Source organism: Alnus glutinosa, chromosome 12, assembly GCF_958979055.1.
Source record: "Alnus glutinosa chromosome 12, dhAlnGlut1.1, whole genome shotgun sequence".
Classification (NCBI taxonomy): domain Eukaryota; kingdom Viridiplantae; phylum Streptophyta; class Magnoliopsida; order Fagales; family Betulaceae; genus Alnus; species Alnus glutinosa.
The window spans coordinates 18,355,480-18,373,432 of NC_084897.1; the positions used below are offsets into that span (position 1 = coordinate 18,355,480).

Sequence of the window (17,953 nt, forward strand, 5' to 3'; positions counted from 1 at the left end):
AAAAAAAATTGAAAGATGGATACCCTAACTTGATACTTTTTAAAGTTTGAGCACCTAATTATAAAAGTGATGAAAAATCATGAGTTATAAGTAAAGTTCTCCATTCCCATTGATGTTTAGGTCATCTTAGTTTTTAGGAATTACTTGTAAATTATTTGTCTTCGTTAAATTTAATTATACCATGTTGGTTTTGGCATAAAATATTTTATGACAAAGGTTTTTCCTATTCTTGAGTGTTTGGCTTAGCGTAAAATATTGGTCAATTTTATTTTTATTTTTTTATCAATTGATCAGGGAAAATAACCTTCACGAGGCGTAAGTAGTTTTTGCTTCTCATCTACGTAAACAATTTTCTGTCACTCTCCCACACACTTGGTCAAGTAATTGTGAGATGACCATTTATGGGACTTACTTGCTTGAGCAAGTCTCGACTGTCTGAACACTTGCTCGGGCAAGTGGGCCCCACAAAATCTCTCTCACAATTGTCTACCCAATTTGCAAACAATTGTATTGGATCTCAATTCTACACCTAAAGATCTTATATTCTCATATAATCTCTTCCTTCTTAGCTCCTCTTTGTTGTCTCTCTCTATTCCTAGCAGCTCCTTAGATTACATGAAAATGTATTAAAATAATTGACGATTTTTCATAAGAGCCAAACGCTAAAAAAAAAAAAAAGTCAACTAATTTTTCAGGGTTGAAAACAAACAACAAAAAATAGCCACTTATTTCGAAAAAATATTCCAACATAAAATATTTTACCCTGAAACAAGTGAGGATAGATTAAAAAAAAAAAAAAAAAAAAAAAAAAAAAAAGAGTTAAAAAAAAATTCAACCATTGTTCTAAAATTAAATGATACGTCCCAAATCTCAAAATGCATTGTAACGACTGTAAATATGACAATATTCCACAAACTGCCTGCAAATCAAAATCACAACACACTCAAAATAACAAATAACAACATTTATCAAACTAATTAACTCGAGGTGTCTAAATATTAATACTCCAAATTAAAATTCAGAAACCATATATAATAATATAATATCTATTACAAGCCAACTTAAACATCCAAAAGTAATTAAAAATCCCCAAATAAAACACATAAATAAACTAATTAATTAAGTTTAGAAGTCAAATCATCAAACATGATAAAACACCTCAAAGCTTGCGTGAAACCGGAATGCACTTGACGAGCCAACCAATTGGGCATGACAAAGCCGCAAGCCCAATGCAAGCACCCCATTGCCGCCACTCCAGCCTCTCCACCATTATCAATTGAACAAGTATGGTAATTCCAATGATTCGTAAAAACATCTTGTTCTCAATCAACCCCGTGAATATGTTCTTCTTCTCCAGCTTCCTTGCATTAAATTCGTTGAAGACTTGGCAGAGGGAAAAAGTATTGAAAATCAGGGTGCTGTTAACCTTCTCGTCTACACCAAAGATGGACCTTCCTTTGAATTGTAAAACCAGTAAGATGGTTATCTGGTACAAAGCCTGAGCAGTGAGATTCCTCCACATGATTCTGGTTATAAGTGGCTCTGATCGGCCAACAGGAGCCTTTGCCATGAGATCATTGGTGGGTTTCTCCGTGGCCAACGCTATAGCTCCCAAGGTGGTGGTTATTAGGTCCACCCACAATAGCTGGACTGGAGTCAGTGGAGCCTTGCCAAAGAAAACAGCTGCAGCATAGTTGATGACAAGGACGACGACAAACATTGTGAGCTGAAACTGAATGAACTTTTGAATGTTTGTGTACATACACCTTCCCCACTTCAACACTGCCACCACAGATGTAAAATCCTCGTCCAGGATTACTACGTCTGAGCTCTGTTTCGCCACTTCGGTTCCTTGAACTCCCATGGAAAGCCCAATGTCTGCTTCCTTTAGAGCAGGTGCATCATCACCTGTGAGTACTGCGACCACATGGCCGTTCTGCTTCAAACACTGCACCATCAGAAGCCTGTCAGAAGGGGATGACCTGGCCATTACACTGATTTTACGGATCTTCTCCATTCTCTCTTCGGGTGAGTAATTTCTAAACTGTACCCCTTCTAACACAGCTTCATTATCCAAATCCCCATCAGGATTGAGAATCCCGCATTCAATAGCTATAGCTCTTGCTGTGTTCACATTGTCACCGGTGATCATTTTGACGTTCACCCCAGCAGCTCTGCAAGATTCTACAGATGTTCTGGCACCTGGTCGACACGGGTCCTTCATGCCAACTAATCCTAATAATGTCAGCCCGTTTTCTTCAAGGTTCGGATCAAGAACCTGCCCGCTTTCTTCTCCCATTTCTTTGTAAGCAAAGGCAATGCATCGGAGGCTTTTTGCTGCCATATTCTTAACAATAGTCTCAAGCTGCAGTTTTTCTTCCGCGTCCATTGCTTTCAGCATCCCCGCTTTGTCATAATAAGATGAACAGGAGGTCAGTATAATCTCAGCAGCTCCCTTCCAGTGAGTATGAATTGTGTTCTCCCTGTTGCTCTTCACCAAAACACCGCTTCTCTTTTTCGCAGAGTTGAAAGCCTCTACATGGATGATCTCATAATTATTCTGAACTTCCTCCATATTCATACCCAAATTAAACAAAGCCCAAGAAAGTATGGCTTTCTCTGTTGGGCTACCAGAAATTTCAGGAACTGATGCAGAATTTGGCTTGTAAACTGTGCCTGTTGTGTTTAGACCAACGGCTTGTTGAATCAGTTTGAGAACATTACCTTGCATATCCAGAGATGATTCATCCTTCACTGCTTCCTTTCCAAGCCAAAACTCTGTTACTTCCATTTCGTTTAATGTAAGGGTGCCTGTTTTGTCTGTGCAGATTGTTGTGGCGGAGCCCATCGTCTCCCAAACAGAGAGTTTTCTGACCATGGCATGATCAGCCATCATACGCTTCATAGAATAAGCCAGAGTTAGAGTCACAGCCAGAGGCAGGCCTTTCGGAATAGCCACTAGCATGATGGGGAGAACAACAGTACCAATGTCCAACGCTACTGCATACATCACATCACTAAACTTCGTCTTGCTGCCATTAAATTTCCTGCTTCCCCAGCCATCTTCTGTGTTTCCTGAGAAGTATTGAATCAGCAGAACTGCCAGAACTTGTGCAGCCACAAAGTACCCAGTCGTCACAATATATAATATTAGATTTATCTTGCCTGCCGGCAATATTGGTATCTTCTCATTGGCTTTTCTTGAGCTCATCATCTCGCCCCACACAGTGTTCATGCCCGCAGAAGTGACAAGCATGATACCAAAGCCATCCGTCACCTGGTAGAAAATAAATTATATAATTAAATTTATTTATTTTTATAAGCTCAAATTTTTAGGATAAACACAATTGTTATTGCCTTTTAAGAATTGATGTAGATCTGCTTGCGAGCCGAGATGTCTTTTATTGAGGACCTCAAGAGTCTCTAGCTTATAGAGTAGTGACTTTGAGATGAGTCAGTCTAGTCAATTTGACTAATTTGTTTATATATATATATATGCCACGTGTCCTATTTTAATATATGCTTATGTACGAATAAACATTAAAAGTTTTATTTTGTAATGAAATTGATGTTATTGTAAAAGCAAAAAATTATTCTGCCTATCTTATTTAAGGTAATACTAGTAGCGTTACTTGAAAATTTTTATAATTATTTTAACTTTCTCCATTGTAAATAAAGGGCAGAGTGCTATAATATGGTATAACGTCCTAACACTTTATGTAGCATTATTTAGTACTAGCTGACCCGATAAGTGTTATATATGTAGATTTATAAACTAATGCATGTAATAGCTAGCTAGTTACGTGGTACTACCAGATATATCAGCCACGATCAAAATTAATTGTTTAGTGACTGACATAGTAAATGTTACATGAATACTATATACATTGATTGGCAATTAATTAAGGAACTTGTAATAAAAATTATACCCTTAAATCTCCGATTAAAAAAAAAATGACAAACAAACAGTAAACACACACAGCTAGACCATGCCGATTTATTAAATGGTTGGGATTAATTAAACTGTATATGCTACATGAATGCCTCCAAATGCTTCCAAATTTATGTACGTTTCTGCTGAGTGTGTGAGATATGTGGGACAATTGCAACAAAAAAGTAGAGAGACGGATAGAAAATAGAATCATAGTAGGGAAATGCCAAACTTTCAGTGAATGCTGGATTGATATGACATCTTCTGAAAGAGACTTCAGGCAGACCAGAAAAGGGGAAAAAAAAAAAAAAAAAAAAAAAAAAAAAAGGCTTTAATTTGTTTAATATAATAGAAATATGATTAAACTATGATTAATAAGTAGGGTTAATTTGACATCACCTTTGTGCCGGAGAGCAAAAAGGGATTTCTTGTTTCATGGATTTCAACATGGTTGCTTTCACCACCGGAGTTGCTAGACTGATCATCCACCTTCAAGGAATGCCCTTCCAAGAACAGCCCATCTGCCGGAATCTGATCGCCAATCTTCAAGCAGACAATATCACCCACAACAACTTCAAAGATGGATATAGGCTGGCGCCTCCCATCTCTCACAACTTCTACTCTTATATCACTTCTCTTTGTTAAAAGCTTCTCAATTTTCCTCGATTTCTTACAGTTGCTCACAGCAGACACAACAACAACCAAAATGACAGCAACAAGGATATTCCCACCATCGTACCACCCATTTTTCCACCCACCTTGGATGATACCACTGGCTAGAAGGGATATAGCGTTTAACAAAAGAACGATTGTAGTTATATCTGTCAATGCTGCAATCACGAAGCAAAGAAAGCTGTTTGCTGGAGGTTTTTGGTATTTATTGGCACCAAACACATTCTTCCTGCGTATAAGATCAGCCTGGCTACCATTAATACCGTCTTTTACATCTGTTTCAAGGACTGAAACAAGCTCTTTAACCCCTCCAAAGTGATTCAAAGACTCGAAGTCTTTCTCCCTTACCATGTCACTTAATATTTTGGGATCAACGTTGAGAAACGAAACGGGTCTGTCACGTGAGGAACCCGCGCCGACGGGCTGCATGTCAATGGCAACGTAAGAGAGCTGGCTGCGCAAGAGAGGGCCGGCATTCTTGTCACGTGCTTTCTTGGACAAAGAAACAAGAGCCCTGGTGAAGTATATGGCTTTCAAAGCCCTCCGCCACCTCCGCTTGTGGGTCTTGGAGACTGACAACTCTTGTTCATCACCCATGGCTTGATCGTCAGGCTTTCCAAACCTTAGAGCAGACATGACAATGGTGCCTTATATATAATTAAGCACAGAGAGAGTTTTGGGAGACTTAGAGAGTGAGAAATTCAAAGCTAAACACTAGCTAGAGAATTTAATTGGAATACCTAAAACAATTTGGTTGGTTGCATGGTGTATATATATATATAAGGGATTAGAAAAAGCGCGTTCAGAAATTTCACTGTAATTTCTTAATTGCTATTTTTTGATTCACAATTTTACTTTTCAATAAATGTAATTTAAACTTGCAAGTTGAACTACTTTATGAAGAAGTAAAAATTAAGGTTAATTAGAAGCTTCACGGTAACTTCTTGCTTATTGGAATATATATATATATATCTATCAATTTGGCCTGCAAATAAAACTTTCTTATTTTGCTTGATCTGAAGGGTGTTTTCGCAATTTTAATTGATAAGATAAAATGAAATCGATCCCGTGAGTTGTCTGATTTAGAAAAGCGTGTGAAATGATATACCTTACCCTCTTTTTTTTTTTTCTTTTTTTTTTCTTTTTTGGCATAAAGACTATCTATATTCTCTATATATATATATAACTGCATGACTTATTGGAATAAAGAATTTTTATTTTTTTGACTATCCAATAAAAAAAGATTTAAAATGCAAGATCTAAACACATGCATATCGATCTCAGTAACAATATTTGTAGTAAGAACTTTATTGTTGGAGTCTTTAGCAGGTCTATTAATGGGGATTAATTATAGTTTAGTTTCGGATGCATTGATATTTATTTATTTATTAATTTTAGTTCTAATTATTGACATGGGAAGAGGTGAAGAAAACAGAGATATAATCAAATATATGTGACTAATGCCTCTCGCTTCCTAGCTTCTTTTAATTTTGGAATATTTAAAATTAGAGTAAGTTCCATGCATTAAAAAAAATATATTAAAAGTGAATACATCTTCAATAAAACTTCAAACTCAGGTTGAGACTCTAAATTATATTTAATTAATTTAAAAGCTAATAAGACAAGATCAAGTGATCAGGACAGAAATTGAAATGAAGAGTGCTGCACTTGTATACTCTCATGCGTTCACTCTCAAATGCTCATTCCTCGATGTAACAAAGAAAATTACTATTAAATGACACGTTATGAACAGAGCACTTGGGAGTAAACATTTGGAAGTAACTATATATGTCATGTAGCATTTCTCAATAGAAATTAGAACAGATCCAACTCTTTATCTCTCGGAGCAAACCTTAACTAGCAATTATATTCTTGATCGAGGTTAATTGTCTATGCCGAATTTGAAAATTAAACTTTCATTAATAATTAATTGGCATCAATCACAGTACTTCGCTAAGTTTTTCTTCTAATCATGACCAAACGATCTATAGATCGATCGATCTCATCTATATATCAATAATTTATTCTACATTTTTTTTAAAAAAAAAATAATAATAACAATAAGATATTATTTGATACTCTTCAGAAGATACAAAAATGAAAAAGAATTAAAATCAATGATTTACTCGTTATATATATTTAACTCTTCTTTTTTTAAAATTCTTTTATATCTCAGCATTCCTCAAAATTAATATTACATTTTTTTTTTACTGTGAGTTTAATTACACTACTTTACGTATATAAATATTTTATTACAATTAATTGTATATTAATTGTATGATATGAGACAAAAAATAAGAAATGACAAGATAATTTTCCTGTATGATGAATCGAGAAATAAAGACGTTGAACATTAATACGTACAGGCAGATCTTAATTAAGTTCAAATTTTGTTAAACAAATACAATAACACGTTTTGCAAGAATTCTAACAATAATTAATTAGCAAAATTTCATGTAAGTTTCCATGTGTGTACGTTAAGAGCGCGCGTAGATAATTAGAGAAAGGAAAGAATCAATTCAATTGGGTTGAAAAGCATTAATAGTGAGTACGTACGTACAGGTGCAATTCCTAATGTACATTTTATTCAAAAGAATTAATTCCTTATGCATGCATATATATATATATATGCCATGAAAGCAAGATTATTATTGAGTTCGATCTCAAAAAGAAGGTGACGATCACACGTTTTTCCTTATTTTGGTGTGAGTGAGAGAAGCAGGAAGCTGCCTGCAGGAAATAAAAGAGGGGGAGGAAGGTGGCCGTGGGTTTACAGCTAGCAACTGCTAATTTTGATCATGTGGTTGTTGTTTGGTCGCTTTCCTCCTGTCATTTTGGGCAAACTACAATAAATAAAGATAATACATGCATTGGAACAGAAACTATGCAGGCAATTTCCTTGAAAGCAAGAAGTTAATCGGTTATGTAAAGTTAAGGAAAACTTCACTTATAACTCTTAATCTTTCATCACTTTTGCAATTAAGTACTAAAACTTTAAAAAATGTCAATTTAAGGTATTTGTCTTTCGATTTGTTTCAATTTCAACCATCCATATGTATATTAGAATTTTCCGTTAAATCCTATCAAAATACCTCTATATTTCTTTTTAAAAAAATTATAAAAAAATTCAAAGATTCAGGCATGAGTATTTTTTCAAATTCTGTTAAATTCTGACTAACGCTTAATCTTTACAAATTTTTTTTCTTTTTTTTTTTCCTAAAAAAATGGAGGTGTATTTTTGAAATTTTGACAGGATTTAATGGAAAGTTTTAATAGATGGTTGAAACTTAAAAAAAAAATATATATATATATATATATATATATATATATATATATATATAAATTGAAATATAAATACCTTAAAATTTAAATTAATACTTTTTAAAGTTTGAGTATTTAATTGCAAAAGTGACGAAAGATCAAGAATTATAAATTAGGTTTTTTCAAATATATATATATATGCTAGCTGTTAATTTCACATTAATTGATGTCTTGAATTCTTGGAATGCAAGTAATGGGAATAGACAATCACTAGGTTGCCTATGATAACATTTTAGGCCACAAATATCATGAGATCGAAGGAAAAAAAATATATACGAGTCTTCCTTCCTCCTTTTCCCCCAGTCGATGGAAACAACGTACGATCGAATAACAAAGAGGACAAAACATGCAGCAGCAGGAACCGAATATAAAGATTGTTGGAGAAAAATGCAAATTAGAATTGAAGAGCGCCAGCTTGAATCCTGAATTAATTATATCTTAATCTTCAGAAAAGCTCACAGTAATCTTGTCTTTAATCCCTTAATTAATTAATTCCTTTAAGTGAAGATAACGTACTAGCTTAATTAGCTTCTTGCAGCTTTATTCTGATCACCTTCGGAAAATCTTTTCTGATGATAAGAATTATTTACCACTGTTTTCACATTGAAAAAAAAGGCACAAGTTCCTTCATTTTATATTTTGTACATTAAAAAAAAATATATTAATTAATATGCTACAATATTATAGATTTTATTAATTAATTAGAGAATTAAATCCAGGATCCTCCTAGTCATTAATGATCGATGATGCCTGTGCTACGCATTGCTTCAAGCTGGGAATTGTTAATCATCACATTTAATTTAACACATGCATTCAACCCTAAATTTGATACACTGGCCGGCAAGTACTGATATTCACCAACATAACATGCATCATTGGAGCACCACCATATATATATATAGTGCCATGCATGATGGAGCTTAATTAAAACGTAAAGTACTATCTATCTATATATATATATATATATATCCAGGTGCACCCTCAAAAAACACTTCCCCATCATAATAGACTAGAACCAAAAATTTAACTTGTAATTTGGCTATTAATTGTTGCAACAGTACACCATCTTGAACGTGTCATTATTTTTATTTTAATAAAATATTCTACGGGTCTTACATACTAAATTTATGGGTTAAATATAAAGAAGCCTCACAATTAATTAACAGCTGACTTTAGAATAACCGCGGTCATATGAATTTTCAAGTGTGCAAGTGACTCATCAAACTATTACCGTATTTCAAAAAAGTCATTTTTTTTCCCGATAATATCTTTATCCTCTAAAAAACAAACAAAAATAATAATAATAATAAAAAAAGAAACTATTTTTTTAAAACAAAAAGAAATATCCAAGAGTCATTTTGAGGTATAGATACCTGCCAAAAAACTTTTCCCCATCATAATAGACCAGAACCAAAAATTTAACTTTTAATTGGCTATTGTTGCAACAAACCATCTTGAAGGTGTCATTATTTTCATTTTAATTAAATATTCTACGGGTCTTACTAAACTTATGGGTTACATATAAAGAAGTCTCACGATTTAATAGCCGATTATAGAATAACCATATGAATTTTCAAGTGTGCAAGTGACCCTTCAAACTATCACCGTGTTTCAAAAAGATCATTTTTTTTTCCGATAATACCCTTATCCTCTAAAAAAAATTAATAAAAAGAAACTATTTTTTTAAACAAAAAAAAATATAAAAAGTTCATGAAATTAAAACTTAAAAAAAAAATTAAAAAAAGAGAAAAAAAAAAAAAAAAAAAAGAAAGAAGAAGAAGAAGGAAACGGGTGGCCGGAAGGCCACTCCTAGATCTAGGGGGCGGCTAGCTAGAGTTTTTTTTTTTTTTTTTTTTTATACCTTATTAATTAACTTCAACCCATGGTTTCAACTTTATAGCCAACGTTGTCATAATAATCGAAGTTCTCCTCAGCGTCACTGATGTAGCGGAAGACTAAGGTAATTAATCAAAGAACAGCGTTTTCGATTCTGTAAGGAGAAGCGTCTTCGTCTTCTACCCCAAAAGATAAAACAAGCCCGCAGGCTAAAAGAAATATAAAACTCCGCAGAGTATTTGAGAGAGAATTCTCTGATTTTATAACAATTCAATTGATTCTGAGTTTTACATAATAAGCAAGCCTATTTATAGAAAAGAAATACTCGTGGAAAAAGTAAACGTATCCCTAGTAGTAAAAGTAAACCTTATTCTAAAAGGAAATCAAATAAAGAAAAGCTATTTATTAGGGACCTTCTAGAAACTTCTAGGGACCTTCATGTGCTACATCAGTCTCCCCTTCTTGAAAAAAACTCGTCCTCGAGTCAAATTCCGACTCCTCTTGTGGAAAGTATTCAAAAATGTCTGTCACGTTGAATGTTGAAGATACTGCCAAGTCCTCGGGAAGATCAACGACATATGCATTATCGTTAATCTTTTTAAGTATTTTGCATGGACCATACTTCTTATTCCTCAGCTTTCCAGAAACACCAGTCGGTAATCGTCCCTTACGTAGATATACCATCACAAGATCTCCTTCTTGAAAAATCTTTGATTGCCAACCCTTGTCTGCTGTTGCCTTGTACTTAGCATAGGATTTTTCTAGATGCTGACGAACTTCCTCTTGGGTAGCTTTCACCCGTTCTGCTAAATGCTCTGCTGCGACGCTTGCTCCCGATAACTTAGGTAAAACTGCCAGATCTACTGCAAGTCTCGGAGTTCTCCCATAGACGACTTCGAATGGTGCCTTCCTAGTAGATCGATTCACCATGTTGTTGTAGGCAAACTCAGCCTGAGCTAATGCCAGGTCCCATTGCCTCGGTTTATCGCCTGCAATACAACGAAGTAAATTACCTAGAGTTCGATTAACAACTTCTGTCTGCCCGTCCGTCTGCGGATGGCTCGTGCTACTGAACTTCAATGCTGTGTCGAACCGCCTCCATAATGTTCGCCAAAAGTGAGACAAGAACTTGGTGTCTCGATCAGAAGTGATAGACTTTGGGATCCCATGCAATCAAACCACCTCTCGAAAAAATAGATTGGCCACTTGAATAGCATCAGATGTTTTCTTACAAGCAACAAAGTGAGCCATTTTGGAAAATCTATCCACAATTACCATTATAGAATTTGCTCCTCGTTGGGTTCTCGGGAGACCCAATACAAAATCCATAGATACATCTTCCCACGGTTCTTCCGGTATTGGTAAAGGCATGTATAGTCCTGTATTTTGAGTTTGCCCCTTGGCGACCTGACAAGTCTGGCATCGTCGGACAAAATTACCTACTTCTTTTTTTAGTTGCGGCCAGTAATATCGCTCCTCTACCAGAGCAACAGTCCTGTCTCTTCCCAGATGACCACCCAATCCTCCAGCATGTAATTCTCGGATTATTTGTTCCCGTAAGGAACTCCTCGGAATGCATAGCCGATTCCCACGAAATAAATACTCCTCCTGAATGTGTATCTCGGAAACTGGTTGCCCCGCCTTGCAACGCTTCCAAGTCTCACCAAAATCCTCATCTTCCTAATATAACTCCTTTAGGCACTCGAATCCAGTCACTTCAGCTTTCATGGTTATCAGCAAGGTAGCTCGACGGCTCAAAGCATCAGCTACACGATTCAGTTTGCCCGACTTATGCTTGAGAGAAAAAGTGAACCGTTGGATATAAGAAACCCACCGAGCATGCATCCGATTTAGATTCTTTTGACTATTGATGAACTTTAATGCTTGATGATCAGTATAGAGGACAAACTCTCGTTGGATTAGGTAGTGCTTCCACACCTTGAGCGCTCTTAAGACAGCATAAAGCTCCAACTCATATGTTGACCACTTTTGTCTTGCTTCTCCGAGCTTTTCACTAAAAAATTCCACAGGCTTCCCTTCTTGAGATAACACAGCTCCTATCCCAACGATTGATGCATCACACTCAACTTCAAACAGCTTGTCAAAGTTGGGTAAGGCAAGTACAGGTGCCGTGCATAGTTTTTCTTTGATGATTAAGAAACTTCGCTCAGCTTCGTCACCCCAGTTGAATTTTCCTTTCTTCATACACTCAGTGATTGGTGCTACAATACTGCTAAAATTTCGAACGAACCTTCTATAGAAAGTTGCTGACCCATGGAAACTTCTTACTTCTCCCACTGTCTTGGGCGTAGGCCATTCTCTGATGGCTCTCACCTTTTCTTCATCCACTCTGATTCCATCGGCACTAACCACAAATCCGAGGAAGACTAATTGATCCATCATGAAGCTACACTTCTTTAAGTTGATAAACAACTTATTTTCACGGAGGACCTCCAATACTTTCCTCACGTGATCCATGTGATTCACCGGGTTGCGACTATAGATAAGAATATCATCGAAATAGACAATAATGAAATAGACAATAATAAATTTCTGATAAAAGGTTTCAATGCCTGATTTATGAGTCGCATGAAAGTGCTTGGTGCATTTGAAAGACCGAAAGGCATCACCATCCACTCGTAAAGCCCCTCTTTAGTCTTGAACGCAGTTTTCCATTCATCTCCCAGTCGTATACGGATTTGGTGATATCCACTCCTCAAGTCAATCTTTGAAAAAATCTTAGCCCCAAATAACATATCAAACATGTCACTTATTCGGGGAATTGGAAATCGATACTTGATCGTGATCTTGTTTATTGCCCGGCTATCCACGCACATTCGCCAACTTCCATCTTTCTTCGGTACAAGTAGGGCCAGTACTGCTCATGGACTCATACTCTCGCGCAGATGTCCCTTCTGAATTAACCCATCTACCTGCTCTTGCAAAATAGCATTCTCCTTTGGGCTCATTCGATAGTGTGGCAAGTTTGGGAGACTTGCTCCTGGCACTAAGTCAATACAGTCCTGGATATCTCTCATGGGTGGCAGGCCTTCGAGCATCTCTTCAGGCATGATGTCTCGAAATTCTTCTAATATCGGTTGCATTATCTTGAGAACTTCTTGTGAGACGGAATTCTGCGTTCCCTTAGTCACCAATGCTACGATGTCTCGGGCCTCCTTAACTTCTTCTATAAATTCTGAACCAGTGGATAAGAGGACCGGCTTACCCTTGGAATGAGTTGAATTTTCGACTTCTTGTAAGGGTTGAAATATTATCTTCCGACCATCCCGAAAGATAATGTAAACATTAGCCCTTCCTTGGTGCTGGGCATCCACATCAAATTGCCAAGGTCTTCCCAGGATTAAGTGGCATGCGTCCATCTCCACTACATCACATAAAATAGAATCTGAGTAATATTTACCGATTGAGAATGTGAAACGACTTATCTCGGTTACTAGTGTCTCGATTCCTCGCTTGATCCATCCGATCTTGTATGGAGCAGGGTGCTTCTCAGTTTTCAAACCCAACTTCAATACCATCTCCTTTGACACTACATTCTCCCCACTACCACCATCAATAATCACATCACATACCCTTTGGTTGACTGTGCAGGGAGTACGAAAAATCTTGTGCCTTTGGGATTGATCTTCTTGCCTCGGGGTCAAGAGTAAACGTTGAATTACTAAGGATCGGGAAAGTGGGATTCCCTCATTAGCGTCAGCCAACTCCTCTTCCTCATATTCGGGTGTATCATCATCTCCATGCTCGGATCCTTCTTTTGGCTCAGGTTCGATCAAGTTTACCATTTGTCTCCGGGGACATTGATGAGATCTATGTCCTGGTTGGTTGCATTTGAAACACTTGTCTGGACCGGGCCGTGCGTACGGATTGTTGGATGGTTGTCTCGGGATGTTTGAACTGCTACTGGCTCCTTTTCCCGTGGAAGTCACTGGTTGACTTGGTGTGACCGTCGAAACTAGAGATTGCTTTCTCCGACCTTGTGTTGCTCTCGTTGAATCGCTCGGGTTTCGCTCCCAAGTTGGTGCTCTAGGCCGCTCCAATTTCTTCTCGGCTCGAGTTGCCAAGCTAACTGCCTCGTTCAAAGTAAAGATAGGATGCATAGAGACTTTATCTTGTATTGCTACACGCAGTCCACCAATAAACCTTGCAACTTGTTGATCTTCTGTCTCCATGAGATCATTTCGGGCAGATAGGCGATAGAAATCATCAACATACGCCTGAATGGTTCGACCTCCTTGTCGACATTCTTGGTATTGCTGGAATAGTCGTTGCTCAAAATCCGGTGGTAAAAACTGTGCTTTGAGTAGCTGCTTCATCTTCAACCATGAAGTTACCGGTCCCTTCCCTTGTCGAGCACGGGAAATCTGTAATTTCTCCCACCAAGCAGAAGCTCCTCCCTTGAATTTGTATGCCATTAATTTCACCTTGCGATCCTCGCGAATATTCATGTAATCAAAGAACCTCTCTACCTCTGTCACCCAATCTAGGAAATTTTCAATTTGAAGATGCTCGTTGAATGATAAGAGATCAATCTTCATTCGGTATTCATGGGATTCCTCCCTACCGTGATCCTGACGTCTAGGTTGCTCTCCATAAGCATCTCGGTGGCCAGCGCCTTTATAGACATTCCCCATATGGCCAGCTCCACCGCGCTCATAACCTTTGAAGCCTGCGCCGCCGCCATGACCGGCGCGCCTACGTCCTTCACCTCGTCGATCTACTCCATCGTTTTGTCCGAACACCCCTTCAGCGAAGTCTTCATCGTCACTAAGATCCTCATAGACCGGTGGTCGGTTTATGGGTGCAAGTTGTCGGTGAAGAATAGGCCTCACTCGAATCCCATCGTCATCATGGGCATCAGTGTGCCTATGATTACGATTAGGACCCATGTGCATGCGCTCCATCATCTCTCGCATCTGGCGCATCTCTTCTCGCATTGTTTGCTGGAACTCTTGGAATTCGGCTTTCCAAGGAGCCTCCCTGTCACGATCAGTGTCGTTAGGGGGATTGTCACCGTTGCGTTGATTGGCCATGATCAGGATAAAGCCTGCTTTGATACCAACTGACGTAGCGGAAGACTAAGGTAATTAATCAAAGAACAGCGTCTTCGATTCTGCAAGGAGAAGCGTCTTCGTCTTTTACCCCAAAAGATAAAACAAGCCCGCAAGCTAAAAGAAAGATAAAACTCCGCAGAGTATTTGAGAGAGAATTCTCTGATTTTATAACAATTCAATTGATTATGAGTTTTACATAATAAGCAAGCCTATTTATAGAAAAGAAATACTTGTGGAAAAAGTAAACGTATCCCTAGTAGTAAAAGTAAACCTTATTCTAAAAGGAAATCAAATAAAGAAAAGCTATTTATTAGGGACCTTCTAGAAACTTCTAGGGACCTTCATGTGCTACATCAGTCACATAGCTAGTGATGGCCGATCACAAGTAAATTTATGAAGAGGGTTTCTACTTTTGCTTGAGAAGAAAAGAAGCCTATATAGCAAATTAAATTGGCCACATGTTAAAGTCATGGGCACAGTACCACAAGATGAGATTGGAACTCAACAAAAATCACATAGCTAGCAGGTATATCATACCGCGCGCACAAGAAAAGAAGCTTTAATTTCAATGGTTAAGCAGTACTTAGAAGTCAAGTAATGCTATAAATTCTTTTTGTATTCTTCTAAAAATGAGATGGCTTTTAAGATTATCATTGGGCTTATGATTGATTACAATTTTTTTTTTTTTTTTTTTTTATCAAAATAACTGGAGCTACTATACATTAATTTGAAGAGGCTTGAAGGCAAATACAATAAATAGATTGAGGCACATCGACACTCTACACATAACACACTAAACCAGAAAAATCTAACTTGGGTACTGCCTACAAATAAATAAATATTACAAGGACAAATGTTTGAGCTACTCTTTAACAATTAATAAAGTACCCCCAACAAATAAAAGATGACTGATCTAGCTAACAAGCCATAAAAAGTCCAGTAAAATATGCAAATTTAATAAACAAACTTTCAAAAGCTACTCTAAAAAAATAGAGAAAAAAACAACTACAGAAAGCACCCAACACAAGTTGACGTCGAAAGAGAAACTGTGCGTGTCATGCAGGAACCGGCGGAAAAACATAAATCAGGTCTCAAAAGTAGATGTAGAAGAAGAAAGCTCAGCCAACCTTTCGCCGGCGACACAGACAAAAAGGCCGCTTCCCTAATTACGAGACATCTTTTGTTAACCTTCCTGTCTGAAGAAACCAAAAACAAGAAGAAAAAAAAAAAAAAAAAATACAAAGCTCCATAGCTCTGGAATGACTAGGAGACCCAAAGATCTATAGCCCTAGAAGGACTAGGAGAACAAAATCTCCACTTGATTTAAGCTAGGGGAAAACAAAAAACCTTCATGGCCTTAGAAGGACTATGAGGGAAGCACCATTGGGGGGAGGGAGGCTTGGAGCCTCCCTCCTCCTCAAACACCTCTCTTCTTTCTTCTTTCTTTCTTTTTTCTCTCTCTAGGACCGGCTCTCCTCTCCGCTACATTGTTGCTCTTATTCCTTAATATGATTGATCACTATTAAATTTTAATCAAATAATTTATCTATTTTTTAGAGTGACACATGAGACTTCTAGAATTATTCCTCGAAACCACCTCAACAAATATTTAAGTACAGTAAAACTTTGAAAGATAGATTGACCAACCAATCATTCCATGTGTTATAATTTTCATTGAAAAAGAAAAGAAAAGAAAAAAAAAGTGTCGGCATTTGACACACGTCGGCTAAAATGGCCTCTTGATCATCAGTTCCGAAATATATTCCCTTTTAGATAGTTCTCCCAAAATCATAGAACTCTTATAATGCGACTTTGTCTTGCTGCTTCCGACTTATATGGCTTAAGTGTCACCACCTAACAATTTTGGCTCACTTCAAACTAGGCCCCCCAGTCAAGACATTAAATGAGTAAAAATTATCCTTTTATTTTATAAATATCTCACAATATTGATATGCAACTTTAAAAAATTTGTGAACTGATCAGAGTGTTAGTTTGAACTTATACATTAACATTGAATGTTTGTGAAATAAAAATATCGTTTCTAGCATTACTCACCAACTATAATGTGAATTGATCTCACTATATAAATGCTAATTTATAGATGAGTAATATTATTTTTCACGCTTATTTATCATATTTATGTCACGTGACAGTGTTTTAATTTGTTTTTTATGTCAACTAATTTTATTTTTTTAAAAAAAAAACTCACTTAAAATACATTCGGTATGAGATGCGTGTCAAAATGGAAAACTCCCATTTATTGCATGTAACAAACTCCTGCAAGCAAGAGACCAAGTTTTTGTTCCCTTCGGAAGATGAAGACAAACGAAAACGTAACAAAGAGATATTGTGAGAATCGGTGACGTTTTGGCAACGTGGTTTACTATGAGAATCTATAAAGATCTTTTGAAGTTTAGCTAAATGGAGCATCCAAACAAACAAAAGCTGGTCTGACAATCTCCAACAAGCTGACAAATTAGAATCATCAAACGTTATACATACATGCAGTAGTTGCTTCAGCGCAGTCCACCTAGATAATTTATAAACCGTATCCGGTCCGGCCAACGTACACCGGCGTACTCCATGCACCGTCACAAACACAGATGCATGTTTATGTTTATCTATATATATATACACGAGAGAGAGAGAGAGAGAGAGAGTTAAGGTCTTCGATTGCATCCATGGAAGAAGATGTACAGAAGAGATGTAAATAATTAAGTAGAACATATATAAGAGATCAAAGATAATTACATATTTGATGTTTTTCCGGCCCGGAGTAGAATTTCACAATACGCTGCGCATGCCAAGAAAGTGAATGAAACTGACCACAGAGAGGGAGAGAGAGAAAGAGTGTCGAGCGGCCAACCTTGTCAGATCATCTACTTTGACCTAGAAAAACTAAAAGTCGGACCAAGCGATAATGTTTAAAATTATGAAACGACACCAAATGTTGTCGTGTTGGGCCATTTGATCGACCTTTATTAGATAGAACCATTGACAGAAAGTGCATTTTGCCGCCTATTTTTCTCTTAGGACAACAGAAATGAGAAAAAGTGTCAAAAGTCCTGTATGTTGTGGTTCCCAATTTTGAAAAAGAGAGGAAAAAAAGAGCCTCGCT

At 36.9% G+C, this 17,953-nt stretch overlaps 1 protein-coding gene across 1 annotated transcript; it reads right to left on the minus strand.

Moving 5' to 3' along the window:
• Window positions 1-1,093: 1,093 nt before the first annotated feature.
• LOC133852350 (calcium-transporting ATPase 12, plasma membrane-type-like) lies at window positions 1,094-5,224 on the minus strand. The gene is made up of 2 exons (XM_062289093.1): window positions 4,331-5,224; window positions 1,094-3,277 (listed from the first exon to the last, which is right to left on the minus strand). Exons 1-2 carry the CDS (start codon window positions 5,198-5,200, stop codon window positions 1,160-1,162), a joined length of 2,988 nt encoding a protein of 995 aa, XP_062145077.1. The 5' UTR covers window positions 5,201-5,224; the 3' UTR covers window positions 1,094-1,159.
• Between the last annotated feature and the right edge of the window lie 12,729 nt (window positions 5,225-17,953).